At 44.2% G+C, this 20,531-nt stretch overlaps 1 protein-coding gene across 1 annotated transcript in view; it reads left to right on the forward strand.

Moving 5' to 3' along the window:
- Positions 1 to 1,483: 1,483 nt before the first annotated feature.
- kcnj3a (potassium inwardly rectifying channel subfamily J member 3a) overlaps positions 1,484 to 20,531 on the forward strand; it is a 29,086-nt gene continuing 10,038 nt past the window's right edge. The window contains exons 1-2 of the mRNA XM_046360485.1: positions 1,484 to 3,095; positions 3,801 to 4,017. Coding sequence (XP_046216441.1) covers positions 2,418 to 3,095; positions 3,801 to 4,017 — 895 coding nt within the window. The 5' untranslated portion in view covers positions 1,484 to 2,417. The remainder of the gene's footprint in view (positions 3,096 to 3,800; positions 4,018 to 20,531) is intronic.

The following is a 20,531-nucleotide window of genomic DNA, read 5'->3' on the forward strand; positions in this document are numbered from 1 at the left end:
GTGTTCTTCCTGACAAGCACGGTAATTAAATCCTATATTTTAGCCCACTGTTAAGAATGAGAATTGTTCCCTAGATCAGACTAAATAAAGTAAATAGGTAATACAATTTCCTGAAGACAAGATGACATACATTTGCGCCTACACCCTAACCGAATACGTTGTCTATGTATTTCCCCCCTTTAGAAACAAATTTAGGGGACTAGTGCAAGTGTGGATTAAATCGACTTTAGTACATGCAGTCAATAGGCTGCATTCTACAATAGGCAATGAGAGTAATAGCAACCTAATCGTATTGACAACATTGCACATAAAACAGCGCGAACGTGCTGCTCTTTGTACACTTTTATACACTCGGCAGAGAACGTTCTCTCTCCATTCAACTCAAAGCTAATCCTACGGGGCGTTCCTTTAAAACATGCATCCAATCTCCTTGATCCCTTACATATCTAGACCAATCATGTGCTTCAATTGGTCGCGGCTCTCAGTGCTGTGGCAAGACAGGACAACGATAGAGGTTCTGCTCGTGATGTTTAATTTGCAGGCGCATATGCTCCGATTTCAAAACGATTTGGAGCACAGTTGAAAAGTTAACGCGCTGACTATAAAATGGACTAATTAGATAAATAAAAACAGTACTTTTCAATGTGTGAGATATAGGAGGTTTGCTATGAGAGTGTGAGAAGAGGGTTAAATGCGTGTGTCTCACGGTCAATGAATAAATGGCCTGCTCTGGTGAACTGTGTTCGTAACAGGTTTTTGGAACAGAAAAAATGAATTGAGATCAGATGTTTCATCAATGAGAAAAATAGAAGACTATCATCCTAGTTTCACCTAGTTCCATCCTCTCCCACTACTGGACTTCCTTTCACTGCCATATTTGGTGGTGAGAAAACGTTTTAAATGGATGCTTCAGCTTTATAGCCCCTGTGATATGTCTGGGTTAACCCCTTCTGTCGGTGCTTATACATGTCGTTGTTGAATACTCGTTTCTGATTGGCTAAAAAGGGGATTCTAGAGTGGAATTCAATGGCTATTGCTTATGAAAGCAAAAGTGATTTGAACACATTTGAAAACATTTCTAGGCACACATTTGTAAATGCATAGCTCTTGTATAAAATGGATCATCATCTCGAGGCTCTATCTGTTCTCTGGAAAATAATGCAACTTTGTGGAGGATTCCACCACCCCGCAAGTGCGTCATGGAACACATCTTCCACGTCGTTCATTATTTTTCATAGAACGCATAGCCCCTCCTTGATGATCCCTTACATAATTGTCTATCCCACCATCTATGTACCACTAAAGAAAAATCAGAACGGGTTCAAAAAAAATCAATGGCACAGTAGCCTGCTCTAAAACGCGTTATTCAATGGTAGGCTGATTTGAATGGATTGCAATGATATCTTAGAAAACTGTGTTAAAGTAAATTAACTGCATACCTCTTCCCTTCCTCTTCTTCCAAACTGTATGTCTATTTAGTACCGGTAGGCAGTAGTGAGTGTATCATAGCATACGGAACGTGCAGTGCGCAGGAGCCGCGAAGGGGAAAATCGAGGGGAAAGAACGAAGCAGCCGCTGTCGGATTCTTATTGCATGTGTCCACAAGAACACCAGTAAAATTCCACCCGAAGAGGAAAGGGGGGACAGGAAAGACAGCGTGCAGGCATCATCGTTAAGGGGAACCACATAAGTATGACCGGACAGTAACTTGTTCCACGAATCCATTATGTACCATCATATTCCACTGTCAATGAACTGAATGCAGATCCTATGTGCGCACGCAGGAGCACAAAGCGGAGGTTTGGGAACCAAATTGTGTCCAACACCAACACTGACATCGGATGTGCAGCATGTATGGAGCGGTTTCATCTTGACCACGGCTTATAATCACAGTAACCAACGGTTAATTGATTACCTACAACATCTTAATTGCTTGATGGGGCGTGGAAACAATTGAAACTTTTAACCCAAGGTGTGGACTTCACAGATGAGGACATTGTTGACCCAACCTGCATTGATTGCTCTAGCCTGGGAGGGCGATGATCAGCAGCGACGCACCAAATAATAAACTGTTCAAAACCTGAACTGCGACGGACGCGTTTGGTTAGAAGATGATCCTGTGCGTAATTGTTTTTTAGCAGACTGCTTTTCGAATGAAGATCTGTTTGTAGTGATTGAAGTGACATTATCCCTCTCTATTTTCATGGATTTGAAGTGCAGTAGTAGTAACAGTATGTGGAGAGAGGGGACAGTGCATGATTAGTTCGTTACAGAACGCACTTTCCACGCCGTATTTCCAATTCCGGGATATTGCCCACAACATAAGGCCAATTACTGCAACTACAACGAAATCCTGTACATAAATAGACTTTATATTGAACCCTTCAGATTATTTCTCTCGCGGCTGTCATCGTAGTATGTCTGCACTTCGAAAGAAATTTGGGGACGATTATCAGGTAGTGACCACCTCATCCAGCGGGTCTGGATTCAACCAGCCGGCACCAGAGAAGAAGAAGAAGAGGCAACGCTTTGTGGACAAGAACGGGCGATGTAACGTCCAGCATGGAAACCTGGGTGGTGAAACCAGTAGATACCTTTCCGATTTATTCACTACGCTGGTCGATTTGAAATGGCGCTGGAATTTATTTATCTTCATCCTAACATACACGGTGGCATGGCTCTTCATGGCATTCATGTGGTGGATCATAGCCTACATCAGAGGAGACCTCCATCGAACCCACGATGACAAGTATACGCCATGCGTTGCCAATGTCTACAACTTTCCCTCCGCGTTTTTATTCTTCATAGAAACGGAAGCCACAATAGGATATGGCTATAGGTATATCACGGACAAATGTCCCGAGGGGATCATTCTCTTTCTTTTCCAGTCAATCCTGGGATCAATCGTTGATGCTTTTTTGATTGGCTGCATGTTCATTAAGATGTCCCAGCCCAAAAAAAGGGCAGAGACCTTGATGTTTAGTGAACATGCAGCTATTTCGATGCGAGATGGAAAACTAACTCTCATGTTCAGAGTCGGCAACCTGCGTAATAGCCATATGGTGTCCGCACAGATCCGCTGCAAATTGCTGAAAGTAAGTGTCACTTCTCGGCCCCACGCACAACAATATTTGTGTATCTAAACCTTAGTGCCCCATTTACTTCTGTCATGTGGGTGTAAGTTATTAGTTTTCTTATTGTTTAATTACGCCATAGTTACACATCAAATACTTAGAGGAGTATTATAAAGTTTATTATTCTCTGCTGATATTACATTTCAATACCAGTATTGCTCTTTTATCGCTTTAGAGACATTTCTATTGATATTAATGTCGGCCTAATTAAACATAGATTAATGGATTTCTAGAGCCTACTTTTATGAAGAGTCGTTTTTTTTCTCACTTTATTTGCAAATAAGCCTACCAATGTGAATTAACACATAAAGCAATTGATTCCAGGGAAGTTTAGTGGCAATGCTATTCATATATAAATATACATTTGACCATTATACAGGCCCCCTGAAGTAGAAGAGAGTCACTGGGTCATTATTAACATCTTGAGATGTGCCTTTGATGTGGCATGATGTGCCTGATTAGCTATAGCCAGAGCTATATATATGGCTCTGGCTATAGACATTGATTTACTAACTCTGTATATTTACTGATGATTGGTTTCTTTAATTGTTCACAAAATGTGGATAGCTTTCAGTATGGCTCACTGGGTTGCAGTAGTTAAACTGTCCACCCCCCAGCCTCTCTCAATCTCTCTCTCTCTCTCTCTCTCTCTGAATACTTCCATAGTCTCGTCAGACGCCCGAAGGTGAGTTTCTTCCACTGGATCAGTTGGAATTGGACGTGGGCTTCAGTACCGGGGCGGATCAGCTCTTCCTCGTCTCACCACTCACAATCTGCCACGTGATTGACACTAAAAGTCCATTCTACGAACTCTCCCAGAGATCCATGCAAACAGAGCAGTTTGAAATTGTGGTCATATTGGAAGGAATAGTGGAAACCACTGGTAAGTTATCACAAATACCTTGTTTTTCTTTCTTGCAGTATCGGGCCTATTGTATATCTATGCCCTGAGATGAACTAGTAGAGAATGTTTGGCTCTGGCTAAAGTATATGACAGCAAAATAAATGCACCAGTATGAGTGTTTTAATGATGTGAATGAGTATAACGTGAAGTTGCAGGTGTATACTGTAAGTTGACCCAGATGGGCCTCTCCATTGACCCCTGGATGATAGTGGATGTCATTGATTGCATACTATTGATGTTCTGTTGCACAACTGGATAGGTTTATAAATCATATATGTTCTGATTGATTTTACGTTTGCAGTGGAAATGGCACAAAAACAAATTGCATTTGGATATGCTCAATCTCTTTTGAATTTGGTTGGCCTGTGTTTAATACAGTACATCAACATGGCATGGGATTCAATTATGTTTAGTTTATCTAAAGAGCCAGTCCCTTGATAGATTTGTACAAATCATTTTCAACATTTTTTTATGAGATCTCCTAAAATAATTGCTGTCTAGGGAACAGTTTTGCTGTTCTTCATACTGTTCTGGGGGTATACTTTGCTTTCCCAATTTCCTTCTGAAATTGGAAACGTCAATTCAATAAAAACAGTAATGACACTTGAGAAACATTTTGGTTGCTGTGATCATATTTCAAATTCAAGTGTTTCATTTGAGGCCGTTAATAAATGGCTGCAGGGAGTACTTTAAAATTGTGGAATGACATACCAGTCCTGTCTGATGCAATACAGACCACTGCAGAAAACAGTTATGTTCAAGATGAAATAGTTGGTCCTGTACTGTACTGTACGTATGTGGCAGTGGTATACGGTTTACGTCATGTATATCCATATATCCACAAAAAAAGTTGTATCTCAAATCTGAAATCTTTTCGGTCCTCCAATTTCTTAAGAAATCCCCGTTTTCAATGTAGATTTGTGTTGATGAAAAATATAGTGTTGATGAAAAATCAGTAGCAACTGACATGCAACTTATTGACACAACTCGTATAGTATATGAACATTTAATTGTACTATTTGATTTATGAGGGGTTACGTATTGATGTTATATAGACAAAAAGGTGCAGAGAAATGGCTGTATGATAAGTCTGTCATAATGGTGCTGCCTTGTAGAATATATCCTTGGAACTAGTTATGTCATTTTCTTTTCCCAAAGTTTTGATTAATTGGTCAGTCGTTAACACGGAAAATTCTAGAATGCGGATAAGAATTTCAAAACATACACTTTGGAGTTAAAGGTTCACATGTGTCATATGCATTGGGCACAACAACCAAATTAGACAGCAAACACATTTTGTAATTGTAATTTAACATGTTTTTGATGTTTTCTCAATGTCAAGATTAATTCTAGATACAGTAGTAGTGTAATCTCGACCGTGTCAATGCGAACATACGTAGGTGGTCGGGTTAGGTTAGAAAGCAAGAAGAGAGATGTCAATGTGAAAACAATATGTGGTTAAAAATGTATGTACAGTGAAAGTCTAATCCTCAGACACTTTCATTTCGGTCCAATGTAACTCTGTTTCCATGGCAACCTCTCTTTGAGCGTTCTGGATTTCAGCACTGCACCTGAACTTAGATTTTATGCCTATGGTATGGGGGAAAACTGTAATGCATTTTAATTGTCAGTAATACACAAGTGAACATGTGGTAACCGTACACAAAACAAGAGGTCTACTGACAAAATAACCTGATATTAAGATTAAGATTAAGAACTACTTTTCTGAGATCAAATTAGGAGGTGGACTCGTGAGAGCTACCATGAGGTATTACAAGGCTTAATGGGTGCCAGATAGAATGTTTATAAAATATTAATTCAGAGACATTTACCGGTGTTAGCTAACATCAGCATGTCCAAGTTTTACATGTACATTTTTTTTTTACATGTTCATAGAAAATCAGCTCTCTTCATATTCACACAATGAGCTTTTCAAATGACATCATCATCCCAACCTCTCATGATATCACAAACTGAAAGTCAGCTCCACATGGCTTCCCATCTGTTATGTTGTCAGAGATTTGAACATAGTCACTGCATGCATGAAAGTATGATACGAGAGTGTTACAATATAATAATATAAAGGACAAGAAAAAACGACACTTTTCATATGATTTAAATACCTTTGTAATGATGGCATGTTCAGCAGAACAACGTTCTTTAAAAAAATATATATGTTTCTACATATCCTTCATTAGGGACTACTGATTCAAGTGTTATAACATTGTCATTTACATATTTGCAATTGATATAACAGATAGGATTGTTTAATCCAAATTGTTACGGTTTAGTTAACCGTTCCTTCTATAAATGTTTCAAAAACAACATTCCGGGGAACACCGTACTGAATCACTGAGTTGCAATAACATTTTCTTTGTAATATTCAAAAGTGAAATTGCTCAGACTGCAATTGATTTACCACTCGTCTGTTCAAATGGTATGCCAATTATACACAGCACATCTAACATGCAATTTTGTACTTTTGTCCCGTTCTCCATCTTTGATCATCTCAGTTACATGACAAACAAGGCTGGGATTTTAATTTCATGGCAAGCTGACTTTGAATGTGTGATTGACTAGAGGAAGAATGCTGTCACCAACACGTTTCTCCCTGAAAAGTTGTGTGTCGTTCTTTATTAACAAGACGCTTCACAGTTCAGCAAAAAAAATACTTTTGTGAAGCACTTCATTTAAGTTTCGTGTTCACTCATCAATTATGTTTAGAAACACAGTGGCTGGCACATCAGCAGGAAATGAACTCTGTGAGAAGACCGCGATGTGACTATCATGCAAATGCTAATGATTGATGGGCTATTGGGAACATGCTGTGGCATTTACATGACGCTAACAAGGCGTTTACAAATATTTTCCCGAACAACTCCAGCCGAAAGCTACAGTGGAACATTTTGTTACACTATTTGAAAAGAGCAATCCCCATATTGCGCTGGTCAAAAGTAGTGCCCTACATAGGGAATAGGGTGCCATTTGGGACACGGTCCATAACTAGTTAGCTGTGCATTGAAGTGGCCTGTTGTCTTGGCTTCCTCTCCGCCTCCTCCATGACAGTCCGAGCCTTTTTCACGATTCACTGGTATTGGAGAAAAATAGAATCTCCCTTGTTATTGTTTTTTTTTGCTATTTGTTCATGCTAAGACGTGTGGGTGGCATGAGACTGTTGTGGACTTGAATTGATTTAAAGTGCATTTGATGTTTATTCATGTGCATCTGTGAGCATATAAATACAGTATGTTTGTCTGTGGAAATTCTAGTACTGGATAAAGAAAGTGTTTTTCGAGTTACTCGTAGTCTCACGGTTGGGCTTCTCCTGTACCAAATATTCTGCCAGTTGAATCATTTCAGAGTGTTGGACTAGTAACCGAAAGCTTGCAAGTTCAAATCCCCGAGCTGACAAGGTACAAATCTGTCGTTCTGCCCCTGAACAGGCCGTTAACCCACTGTTCCTAGGCCGCCATTGAAAATAAGAATTTGTTCTTAACTCAATTGCCAGGTTAAATAAAGGTAAAATAAAACAACTTTAAAAAACTAGTATAATGCATTGGATTTGGAAACCATGGGAATTATGTTATTATCATGTTTTAATCTACATCATGATTTATGAGCCTCTTGAAATATATTGCTGTATTTGCAATGAATTTTCCCATATTTTTTTATGTTGAATATTAAACAAAAATGCTGCATATTGGACAAAAAGCATGAAAAAAAACTAAGACAGAGTGGGCATATTGCATGACGTCTCACGTCATGTCACTGGCTGCTCTGCCCCGAGAGCCCGCGTCCCCCATCTATCCAGACTGACTTGCTGCAGTCTGGTCGAAGCGATGACCAGTTCTACGAGAGCCCGCGTCCCCCATCTATCCAGACTGACTTGCTGCAGTCTGGTCGAAGCGATGACCAGTTCTACGAGAGCCCGCGTCCCCCATCTATCCAGACTGACTTGCTGCAGTCTGGTCGAAGCGATGACCAGTTCTACGAGAGCCCGCATCCCCCATCTATCCAGACTGACTTGCTGCAGTCTGGTCGAAGCGATGACCAGTTCTACGAGAGCCCGCATCCCCCATCTATCCAGACTGACTTGCTGCAGCCTGGTCGAAGCGATGACCAGTTCTACGAGAGCCCGCATCCCCCATCTATCCAGACTGACTTGCTGTAGTCTGGTCGAAGCGATGACCAGTTCTACGAGAGCCCGCATCCCCCATCTATCCAGACTGACTTGCTGCAGTCTGGTCGAAGCGATGACCAGTTCTACGAGAGCCCGCATCCCCCATCTATCCAGACTGACTTGCTGCAGTCTGGTCGAAGCGATGACCAGTTCTACGAGAGCCCGCGTCCCCCAATCTATCCAGACTGACTTGCTGCAGTCTGGTCGAAGCGATGACCAGTTCTACGAGAGCCCGCGTCCCCCATCTATCCAGACTGACTTGCTGCAGTCTGGTCGAAGCGATGACCAGTTCTACGAGAGCCCGCGTCCCCCAATCTATCTAGACTGACTTGCTTCAGTCTGGTCGAAGTGATGAGCAGTTCTACGAGAGCCCGCGTCCCCCATCTATCCAGACTGACTTGCTGCAGTCTGGTCGAAGCGATGACCAGTTCTACGAGAGCCCGCGTCCCCCATCTATCCAGACTGACTTGCTGCAGTCTGGTCGAAGCGATGACCAGTTCTACGAGGGCCCAGGGAGACCTCATCCCAAAACATGGTGACCACGCCATTTGGGGTGGAAGAGCTAACATACCCAGGAAAAATTGGGAGATGCCGTATGCTTTCCCTCATCATCTTCGTGCCCCTCGATGACAAGTGGATTTCCCCAGACGGCAGTTACAAACCTGCTTATGACCAGTCCTGGCAGCTATCGTCATGCAGGGCTTAAACCACACCGAACAAAGCAATTTTCTATCCTCACCCGGATGCATAGAATAAAAAGGAAAGAGCCAGGCCCGCGACTCTTGAAAAACAATGCCAACCCCTTATGCATGCTCTCTGTTTTACAGTTGGTGCGTCTTTTCGTGGAGAAGTGGTGTGAATCTGTTTTTCCATGGTCCTATGCTCCGTGCAGGATCTTGCTCTACTAGCCACTGTTCGTGCCCTCAGACTGAACAGGTTTTTTCCCCCAGGTTAATGTGCCTATGTCTTTTCATTTGTCGCCTTCCCTAGAAGGGCGTCCCCGTCGTTGTCCAGTATGCGCAGTGGGCGTCTACCTGGCATGTAGGAGAGCTCAGGCAAGAGTGTCATGCTCTTCGCTGATCGGGCAACTACCCTCAGATGATATCCGACGATATCCTGCCAGATCATGGGGACTATTATACTGATTTATAATCGCGAGGGTGACAACCTTCGGGCCCTCTCCCACATAGGAGTTTACCTATTGGGCACTACTTTGGGGACATGAAAAGAAGCATGCTTGAGAATAGTGGCTCCTTTTAAGGGAGGTGAGGCTCGCACCTCATTTGCCACTCTACCAGTCTGTCCCCAACAGGAGCTTTTGTTTGGTCCTTCCGAGAGTAGGCGATCCTTAGCGAATCCGCCACATGTGAGATATATCGCTCTCTTAATATCAGAGAACCGGGCTATGCAAGTTTTGCGAGGGCATGGCCTAAAAGCAAACAAAGTTGTGTGTCTCTTTTTTAATATTTTAATTGTTGTAATTAGATATTAATAGTATCCACATACTGCATTATCATAATACGTTTCCATTATAATCTTGAAAGTAAAACAAGCCAAAGAGGAGTTTGTCGTGTACAAAGACTAGCAGCAGAATAATGAATTCAGAGAAAGGGATACATCTCAGAGGCATGCGTTGGTCTGAGGTAAATAGTGTCAGAATGGAGCTTGTTATTACACACCACTGTGAAAGGATAGACAAGGCCCCTGGAGTAAGTGACCATAATTAATTCAGAATGATCACACTCAGAGCATGTCCGTCATGATCCCCGCTCTCCATTCCGCCCCACACTCAAGCACTCTGCGGTTCAAGGGTTAATGTGGGTTCAGCCGGGGGAAGTCGGCCTTCTAAGCAGGTGAGAGCAGGAGTCTCCGATTAAATCTGATGTGCCCAGGGTCAGAGCACGGCAGAGGCACGCCCCCCCCACGGGTGCGCTGATAAGACACTTATTTAATAGCCTTCTGTTCTCCAGTGGTTTACAGGGTTTTTTATTAATTTGTTTCATTTAACTTTCTTATTTTTATTTTAACGACCCGTCTCACGCATTTCATTGCATTAAGAAGCCGTTGAAGCTTCATGTTTTTCCAACGCAAATGTTAATTGTGATTAGCGACCAAATTTAGTGCGATAATGTTTTTGGAATGTCTTTTTTTTCCAGTTTACAGTATAGAACACACACTCGGTAGTACATACAGTACTGTACGTCTCATGCTGGAATTCTAACTCAGTTGAGGTACTGTAATTTCTGTAATAGACTAAATGTATATTGTGTCGAATTACACATGACCAGTTTGCATTAAGAGATATCCACTTAGTGACAGCGTACTTTTGTCTAAATTTGTCCCACTGTGAGAGAACGTGTCGATTCAGAAAACACACTGGGGAGCTTCACCTTTCCTGAAGATATAGTAATTGCACAAGGAATGGACTCCACATAATGGGCATTGGGTTGAACCAGCTATGACATGGAGGATTCTTTATCCTCTTTCCCAAGGGGAAACCAGCTTACATTGTGTCTTTGGGGATTTGTCAGGTCTCTGTATTGTGTATAGTAATATTGCCAATGATACTGTTTAGTGCCTACCCCCCAAGAAAAAAATATTCCAAAAGGGCTATTTGACCCTATGTGTCATGCAGGTGAATGAGGACCCAAAAGCGACTTGGCGAAAACAGAGTCTTTAATCCAGTAAAGTAAATCTACAATCATAAGACATAATTCCACTCGTAATGACGAGAACAGACTGGAGACTCGATCAAGAACTGCAGGTTGCCTCGGGAAGGCACTTGAACGTAGCAGACTCAGACACCTGCTCACCACGCAGCATCTGAGGGAAACACGACACGACAGGGCGATACACAGACACAGCACGGTGAACAATAGACAAGGATCCGACAGGGCAGAAACGGAAAACAAGGGGAGAAATAGGGACTCTAATCAGGGAAAAAGATAGGGAACAGGTGTGGGAAGACTAAATGATTGATTAGGGGAATAGGAACAGCTGGGAGCAGGAACGGAACGATAGAGAGAAGAGAGAGAGGAAGAGAGAGAGAAAAAGGGGAACGAACCTAAAAAGACCAGCAGGGGGAAAACGAACAGAGGGAAAAGCAAAATGACAAGACAATCTAAGACAAAACATGACAGTACCCCCCCACTCACCGAGCGCCTCCTGGCGCACTCGAGGAGGAATCCTGGCGGCAACGGAGGAAATCATCAATAAGTGAACGGTCCAGCACGTCCCGAGACGGAACCCAACTCCTCTCCTCAGGACCGTAACCCTCCCAATCCACTAAGTATTGGTGACCCCGTCCCCGAGAACGCATGTCCATGATCCTACGTACCTTGTAAATAGGTGCGCTCTCGACAAGGACGGGAGGGGGAGGGAAGACGAACGGGGTGCGAAGAAAGGGCTTGACACAGGAGACATGGAAGACAGGATGGACGCGACGAAGATGTCGCGGAAGAAGCAGTCGCACAGCGACAGGATTGACAACCTGGGAGACACGGAACGGACCAATGAACCGCGGAGTCAACTTACGAGAAGCTGTCGTAAGCGGAAGGTTGCGAGTGGAAAGCCACACTCTCTGGCCGCAACAATACCTTGGACTCTTAATCCTACGTTTATTGGCGGCTCTCACAGTCTGTGCCCTGTAACGGCAAAGTGCAGACCTCACCCTCCTCCAGGTGCGCTCACAACGTTGGACAAACGCTTGAGCGGAGGGAACGCTGGACTCGGCAAGCTGGGATGAGAACAGAGGAGGCTGGTAACCCAGACTACTCTGAAACGGAGATAACCCGGTAGCAGACGAAGGAAGCAAGTTGTGAGCGTATTCTGCCAAGGGGAGCTGTTCTGCCCAAGACGCAGGGTTTCTGAAAGAAAGGCTGCGTAGTATGCGACCAATCGTCTGATTGGCCCTCTCTGCTTGACCGTTAGACTGGGGATGAAACCCGGAAGAGAGACTGACGGACGCACCAATCAAACGACAGAACTCCCTCCAAAACTGTGACGTGAATTGCGGGCCTCTGTCTGAAACGGCGTCTAACGGGGGGCCATGAATTCTGAACACATTCTCGATGATGATTTGTGCCGTCTCCTTAGCGGAAGGAAGTTTAGCGAGGGGAATGAAATGTGCCGCCTTAGAGAACCTATCGACAACCGTAAGAATCACAGTCTTCCCCGCAGACAAAGGCAGACCGGTAATGAAGTCTAGGGCGATGTGAGACCATGGTCGAGAAGGAATGGGGAGCGGTCTGAGACGACCGGCAGGAGGAGAGTTACCCGACTTAGTCTGCGCGCAGTCCGAACAAGCAGCCACGAACGGCGCGTGTCACGCTCCTGAGTCGGCCACCAAAAGCGCTGGCGAATAGACGCAAGAGTGCCTCGAACACCGGGATGACCAGCTAACTTGGCAGAGTGAGCCCACTGAAGAACAGCCAGACGAGTGGAAACAGGAACGAAAAGGAGGTTACTAGGACAAGCGCGCGGCGACGCAGTGTGCGTGAGTGCTTGCTTAACCTGTCTTTCAATTCCCCAGACTGTCAACCCGACAACACGCCCATAAGGAAGAATCCCCTCGGGATCAGTAGAAGCCACAGAAGAACTAAACAGACGGGATAAGGCATCAGGCTTGGTGTTTTTGCTACCCGGACGGTAAGAAATCACAAACTCGAAACGAGCGAAAAACAACGCCCAACGAGCTTGACGGGCATTAAGTCGTTTGGCAGAACGGATGTACTCAAGGTTCTTATGGTCTGTCCAAACGACAAAAGGAACGGTCGCCCCCTCCAACCACTGTCGCCATTCGCCTAGGGCTAAGCGGATGGCGAGCAGTTCGCGGTTACCCACATCATAGTTGCGTTCAGATGGCGACAGGCGATGAGAAAAATAAGCGCAAGGATGAACCTTATCGTCAGACTGGAAGCGCTGGGATAGAATGGCTCCCACGCCTACCTCTGAAGCGTCAACCTCGACAATGAATTGTCTAGTGACGTCAGGAGTAACGAGGATAGGAGCGGACATAAAACGTTCTTTTAGAAGATCAAAAGCTCCCTGGGCGGAACCGGACCACTTAAAACACGTCTTGACAGAAGTAAGAGCTGTGAGAGGGGCAGCAACTTGACCGAAATTACGAATGAAATGCCGATAGAAATTAGCGAAACCTAGAAAGCACTGCAACTCGACACGTGACCTTGGAACGGGCCAATCACTGACAGCTTGGACCTTAGCGGAATCCATCTGAATGCCTTCAGCGGAAATAACGGAACCGAGAAAAGTAACGGAGGAGACATGAAAAGAGCACTTCTCAGCCTTCACGTAGAGACAATTCTCTAAAAGGCGCTGTAGAACACGTCGAACGTGCTGAACATGAATCTCGAGTGACGGTGAAAAAATCAGGATATCGTCAAGATAGACAAAAACAAAGATGTTCAGCATGTCTCTCAGAACATCATTAACTAATGCCTGAAAAACAGCTGGCGCATTGGCGAGACCAAACGGCAGAACCCGGTACTCAAAATGCCCTAACGGAGTGTTAAACGCCGTTTTCCACTCGTCCCTCTCTGATGCGCACGAGATGGTAAGCGTTACGAAGGTCCAACTTAGTAAAGCACCTGGCTCCCTGCAGAATCTCGAAGGCTGATGACATAAGGGGAAGCGGATAACGATTCTTAACCGTTATGTCATTCAGCCCTCGATAATCCACGCAGGGGCGCAGAGTACCGTCCTTTTTCTTAACAAAAAGAACCCCGCCCCGGCCGGAGAGGAAGAAGGCACTATGGTACCGGCATCAAGAGACACAGATAAATAATCCTCGAGAGCCTTACGTTCGGGAGCCGACAGAGAGTATAGTCTACCCCGAGGAGGAGTGGTCCCCGGAAGGAGATCAATACTACAATCATACGACCGGTGAGGAGGAAGGGAGTTGGCTCGGGACCGACTGAAGACCGTGCGCAGATCATGATATTCCTCCGGCACTCCTGTCAAATCGCCAGGTTCCTCCTGAGAAGTGGGGACAGAAGAAATGGGAGGGATGGCAGACATTAAACACTTCACATGACAAGAAACGTTCCAGGATAGGATAGAATTACTAGACCAATTAATAGAAGGATTATGACATACTAGCCAGGGATGACCCAAAACAACAGGTGTAAAAGGTGAACGAAAAATCAAAAAATAAATAGTCTCACTGTGGTTACCAGATACTGTGAGAGTTAAAGGTAGTGTCTCAAATCTGATACTGGGAAGATGACTACCATCTAAGGCAAACATGGGCGTAGGCTTGTCTAACTGTCTGAAAGGAATGTCATGTTTCCGAGCCCATGCTTCGTCCATGAAACAACCCTCAGCCCCAGAGTCAATCAAGGCACTGCATGTAGCACCCGAACCGGTCCAGCGTAGATGGACCGACATAGTAGTACAGGATCTAGATGAAGAGACCTGAGTAGTAGCGCTCACCAGTAGCCCTCCGCTTACTGATGAGCTCTGGCCTTTTACTGGACATGAATTGACAAAATGTCCATCAAATCCGCAATAGAGGCACAGGCGGTTGGTGATCCTCCGTTCCCTCTCCTTAGTCGAGATGCGAATACCTCCCAGCTGCATGGGCTCAGTCTCTGAGCCAGAGGAGGGAGATGGTTGCGATGCGGAGCAGGGAAACACCGTTGACGCGAGCTCTCTTCCACGAGCTTGGTGACGAAGATCTACCCGTCGTTCTATGCGGATGGCGAGAGCAATCAAAGAGTCCACACTGGAAGGAACCTCCCGAGAGAGAATCTCATCTTTGACCACTGCGTGGAGTCCCTCCAGAAAACGAGCGAGCAGCGCCGGCTCGTTCCAGTCACTAGAGGCAGCAAGAGTGCGAAACTCTATAGAGTAATCCGTTATGGATCGATCACCTTGGCATAGGGAAGCCAGGGCCCTAGAAGCCTCCCTACCAAAAACTGAACGGTCAAAAACCCGAATCATCTCCTCTTTAAAGTTCTGGTAATTGTTTGAACAATCAGCCCTTGCCTCCCAGATAGCTGTGCCCCACTCTCGAGCCCGGCCAGTAAGGAGTGAAATGACGTAAGCAACCCGAGCTCTCTCTCTAGAGTATGTGTTGGGTTGGAGAGAGAACACAATATCACACTGGGTGAGAAAGGAGCGGCACTCCGTGGGCTGCCCGGAGTAGCAAGGTGGGTTATTAACCCTAGGTTCCGGAGGCTTGGCAGGCCAGGAAGTAACAGGTGGCACGAGACGAAGACTCTGGAACTGTCCAGAGAGGTCGGAAACCTGAGCGGCCAGGTTCTCCACGGCATGGCGAGCAGCAGACAATTCCTGCTCGTGTCTGCCGAGCATGGCTCCTTGGATCTCGACGGCAGTGTTACGAGCGTCTGTAGTCGCTGGGTCCATTCTTTGGTCGGATCCTTCTGTCATGCAGGTGAATGAGGACCCAAAAGCGACTTGGCGAAAACAGAGTCTTTAATCCAGTAAAGTAAATCTACAATCATAAGACATAATTCCACTCGTAATGACGAGAACAGACTGGAGACTCGATCAAGAACTGCAGGTTGCCTCGGGAAGGCACTTGAACGTAGCAGACTCAGACACCTGCTCACCACGCAGCATCTGAGGGAAACACGACACGACAGGGCGATACACAGACACAGCACGGTGAACAATAGACAAGGATCCGACAGGGCAGAAACGGAAAACAAGGGGAGAAATAGGGACTCTAATCAGGGAAAAAGATAGGGAACAGGTGTGGGAAGACTAAATGATTGATTAGGGGAATAGGAACAGCTGGGAGCAGGAACGGAACGATAGAGAGAAGAGAGAGAGGAAGAGAGAGAGAAAAAGGGGAATGAACCTAAAAAGACCAGCAGGGGGAAAACGAACAGAGGGAAAAGCAAAATGACAAGACAATCTAAGACAAAACATGACACTATGGGACAGCCCAATAACCATTTTGGTTTCTAGATAGCACCTTTTATTTCTAAGAGTGTATAAAGGGTCAGTTAAATTGTTGATTATGGTATCATGCTGCTCCTTTTGTCACCCAGAACTAAAAGGAAAACGACAAAGATCTTGGTTATATGAAAGACTCAAAAAGGATGGGTAGGCTAGAGCTTGGTCAAAACTGACTAAAGATGGTGGCTCCTCAATAACAATATGTTATCGTTGTGCTCTGCTTTAATTTTTTTTTATATATATATATATATATATATATAATATTTGTATCATACGCTGGATAGGTGTAGTGAAATGCATTGTTTTACAGGGTCAGCCATAGTAGTACGGCACCCCTGGAGTAAATTAGGGTTATGTGCCTTGCTCAAGAGCACCTCGGCAGATTTCCACCTTGTCAGCTTGGGTATTCGAACCAGTGACCTTTCGGTTACTGGCCCAATGCTCTAATTGCTAGCCTAGCTCTCAGCGTTTTGGTCACTGTGCAGCATTGATTGATAGTGTCTGAGTGTCCCTGAAGTGCACGTTAATCGATCTATGTCTAAACAGACACAGCCACATTGACATTTTGTCTTTTGGATGCGCTTCTAGCGAGACAATCCTTAGGGGGATGCGTGCTTTCTATTTCAGTCCCATTGACATGCTGTGGGGTATTGGACCTCACTCAAACCATAGTGAGAAAACACAAGCTTAACTGAACATGCGATATCCCTTTTTAAATGGCCACACTCCGAGTGTGATTTGTCTGCCCACCATTAGTTGGTGTTTGGCTTCAAGGCTATCGATCGTGTGCCCCTCCTCCTGCTCCTCCCTCTCCTACTCCTCACCCACCATCACCACTAACACCCTCTTTCCTTCATAATGTCTGTCCCCCCCCCCGGCCCCCTGCTGCTTGTTAATGGTCTTACTGTTGTGTAGAGCCGTATGTTCCAGTGCCTGGTCTGTCACCTCACCCTGTGTAGAGGCTTGGCAGGCAATGACACTCTCCTCTCTCTCTCTCACACACACACAGCCTCTGCTCTGCTCCTCTCTGCTCTGCTGTTTACCTCCACACTGATGTTATTGCCTGAGTATTCTGGCTCCCTCAACACCCATCCCCCATAGCAGTACATTTCTACACCATTTTTTCTCCGGCAGTATATTTCCTTCTCTGTGTTTTTTTTTTCTTCTTCTTTTTTTTTTGCGCAGATTTTGCCTACCGCATGTCGTATAATGTGGAATAAGCTTGGGATGCAATAAATCTCGGGATGCAATAAGCTCGGGATGCAACCTTAACAAATTGATTGAATTCTTAAATAGCATTACAGCTGAGGAATGTTGTATTCACCTACGACGAATCAAAGAGGGAAAAAAGCAGGCCTCTAAAAGAATACCGTGTTTCATCTCAGTGTACCGTTTGATGGCGGTCACCATAGCAACAGATTGTCTGTCTTAGAGAGGACTTGTGCCCATAACAGATGTATCTGTATCAAAATGAGCGAAACATTTCTCATATCCTCTAATAGACACAATTTGTTGTGGCCTTTCAGGCGTTTCATGGAACAATGTGTATAATCCGTTGTCAGGAACCGAAAGTACCGTACTCAGCACAGTATTATTGCTGTACTGTATGTCCTGTGAATTCAAATGTTCCTTCTCAATTAAAGACGACATCTCTTGGATGCTTATTCCCTCTCTCTTTTGTCAGTTGTCCTCCGTGCTGCTCGAGCTCAGTGCCGTCTCTTTAATATTTGATACCGCGGGGCCAAAAAGCAGTCAAGCAGGGATGTATTCTTCTGCTTTTCAGCAACAACCTTCCACATGATGCATTGTTAGTTAGCTGCTGCTGCTCACCGTTTGGTAAATAATTCAAGCATTCATATGTTAATGTGATTTGTTCACAGAAAATAATCTTAATGGTGCAAGCATTAGAGGGTTGACTCATGATTCTCTGTATTCACTGTCCAGAGCGCTGATTCACAGTCTTGCTTCCGCCACTGTTTCCTTAAACAGATAATGCTTCTGTCACGCCCTGACCTTAGTTATCTTTGTTTTCTTAATTATTTTGGTTAGGTCAGGGTGTGACGAAGGTGGTATATGTGTTTTTGTCTTATCTAGGGTTTTTTGTATATCTATGGGGTTTAGGGATTGTCTAGGTAAATGTAGGTCTATGGTGGCCTGAATTGGTTCCCAATCGTTGTCTCTGATTGGGGACCAGTTGCTTCTAAAGCCTGTATACTGTGTTGATAGCCATATTCTGGTCAGTGAGGTTGCATGGATGAGTGTTTGTTGTATGCATAAATTATGTTATGCTGCTTTTAGCGATTACCATTTCCTCCTGATTCGGCACACACCGAGGCGCGAACTAGAGGTCGACCGATTTAATCGGAATGGCCGATTTAATTAGGGCTGATTACATGTTTTCATAACAATTGGTAATCGGCATTTTTGGACACCGATCATGGCCGATTACATTGCACTCCACGAGGAGACTGCGTGGCAGGCTGACTACCTGTTATGCGAGTGCAGCAAGCAGCCAAGGTAAGGTGCTAGCTAGCATTAAACATATCTATAAAAAACAATCAATCTTAACATAATCACTAGTTAACTACTCATAGTTGATGATATTACTAGTTCATCTAGCTTGTCCAGCCGTTGAATATAATCGAGGCGGTGCCTGTTAATTTATTGTTGAATCATAGCCTACTTTGCCAAACGGGTGATTTAACAAGTGCATTCGTGGAAAAAAAGCACTGCCGTTGCACCAATGAGTACCTAACCATAAACATGAATGCCTTTCTTAAAATGTGTACACAAGTATATATTTTTAAACCTGCATATTTAGTTAATATTGCCTGCTAACATGAATTTCTTTTAACTAGGGAAATTGTGTCACTTCTCTTGTGTTGTGTGCAAGCAGAGTCAGGGTATATGCAGCAGTTTGGGCCGCCTGGGTCGTTGCGAACTAATTTGCCAGAATTATGACATTACATTGAAGGTTGTGCAACGTAACAGGAAACTTCTTACCTGGGAATATTGAAGACTCATGTTAAAAGGAACCACCAGCTTTCATATGTTTTCATGTTCTGAGCAAGGAACTTAAACGTTAGCTTTTTTACATGGCACATATTGCACTTTTACTTTCTTCTCCAACACTTTGTTTTTGCATTATTTAAACCAAATTGAAAATGTTTCATTATTTATTTGAGGCTAAATTGATTTGATTGATTTATTATATTAAGTTAAAATAAGTGTTGATTTAGTATTGTTGTAATTGTCATTATTACAAAAAAAAAAAAAAATTGGCCGATTAATCGGTATCGTCTTTTTTTGGTCCTCCAATAATCGGCATCGGCCTTTTTGTTTTTTTTTTTTTTGGGGTACTCCAATAATCGGTATCGTGCTGAAAAATCATAATCGGTCGGCCTCTAGCGCAAACCTAGGACCTCTGCCTTGCTGGAACACCTGACCACCCCCCTGCGTCTTACCAGTTGGCGCCACGAGAAAAGCTAGCCATTCGCTGACACAAGTGGGGAAACTTCAGGCTGAGGAGTAAGTTTCACACATCCCCATGTGCTACACTTGTGTGCTTGCAAGTGTTTGTTTGTGAGAGGGTGTCTTACATCTGCAGATCCTTGTCTGTGAGAGAATGGAGAGGTCGGGGAGGACTTTTTACGCCCACCTTTCTCCCAGTGACTTGGACTGTGGGAGTCGAAGTGCAGAGGAAGGCTAATCTGAAAAACGGGCAATCAATCATTTGCATAAATATGTAAATGCATTGCTCAATTTGCATTGCTCTATTTTCCAAAGAGTGCAGGTGGTTGTGAGTGTTGTCAAATAAACTGTTTTCTGAAGTCAAATGATGTGTATGGATTTGTTGATATGTAAGAACTGGATTGAATAAAACAGGCATCTATCTAAAGCCGGGATGCAGGACTCTGGTCCTTGAGCTGTGGAGACAGTGGAGTTGTGCCTGATCTCCAGTATACGACTGAGCCATGCAGCAAACGGATATAATCCTCTGCTCCTGTGGCTTCTATATCCTCGATAAGCTTACGTTCGAGACTCTCTGCTCCATGAATGCCAGTACATTTTGTGAGTCACCATCAAGCAGAAACTATTGGCAATCTTCCTCCTAGTTTATGTTCCATTCCCGCCACCCAAAGAATCAATTTTATCTCCCTGTCACCTTAGCGACTTGGCTGCGTCTTGACTTTGTTATTTGAAACACAAGAGAGCTCAGTATTATCCTGCGGTGCTAGCTAGCTTCATTTACTCACAAAGTACTAGCTTTTGATAGACTCCCAAACATACAACCTCAGCGAGATCAATGTCCTTTGCCCTTAATACTCTCTCAATGGCAACAAGTTTTTGCATGAGAAATATAGTGTAT

Source organism: Oncorhynchus gorbuscha, linkage group LG01 (genome assembly GCF_021184085.1).
Source record: "Oncorhynchus gorbuscha isolate QuinsamMale2020 ecotype Even-year linkage group LG01, OgorEven_v1.0, whole genome shotgun sequence".
Lineage (NCBI taxonomy): Eukaryota > Metazoa > Chordata > Actinopteri > Salmoniformes > Salmonidae > Oncorhynchus > Oncorhynchus gorbuscha.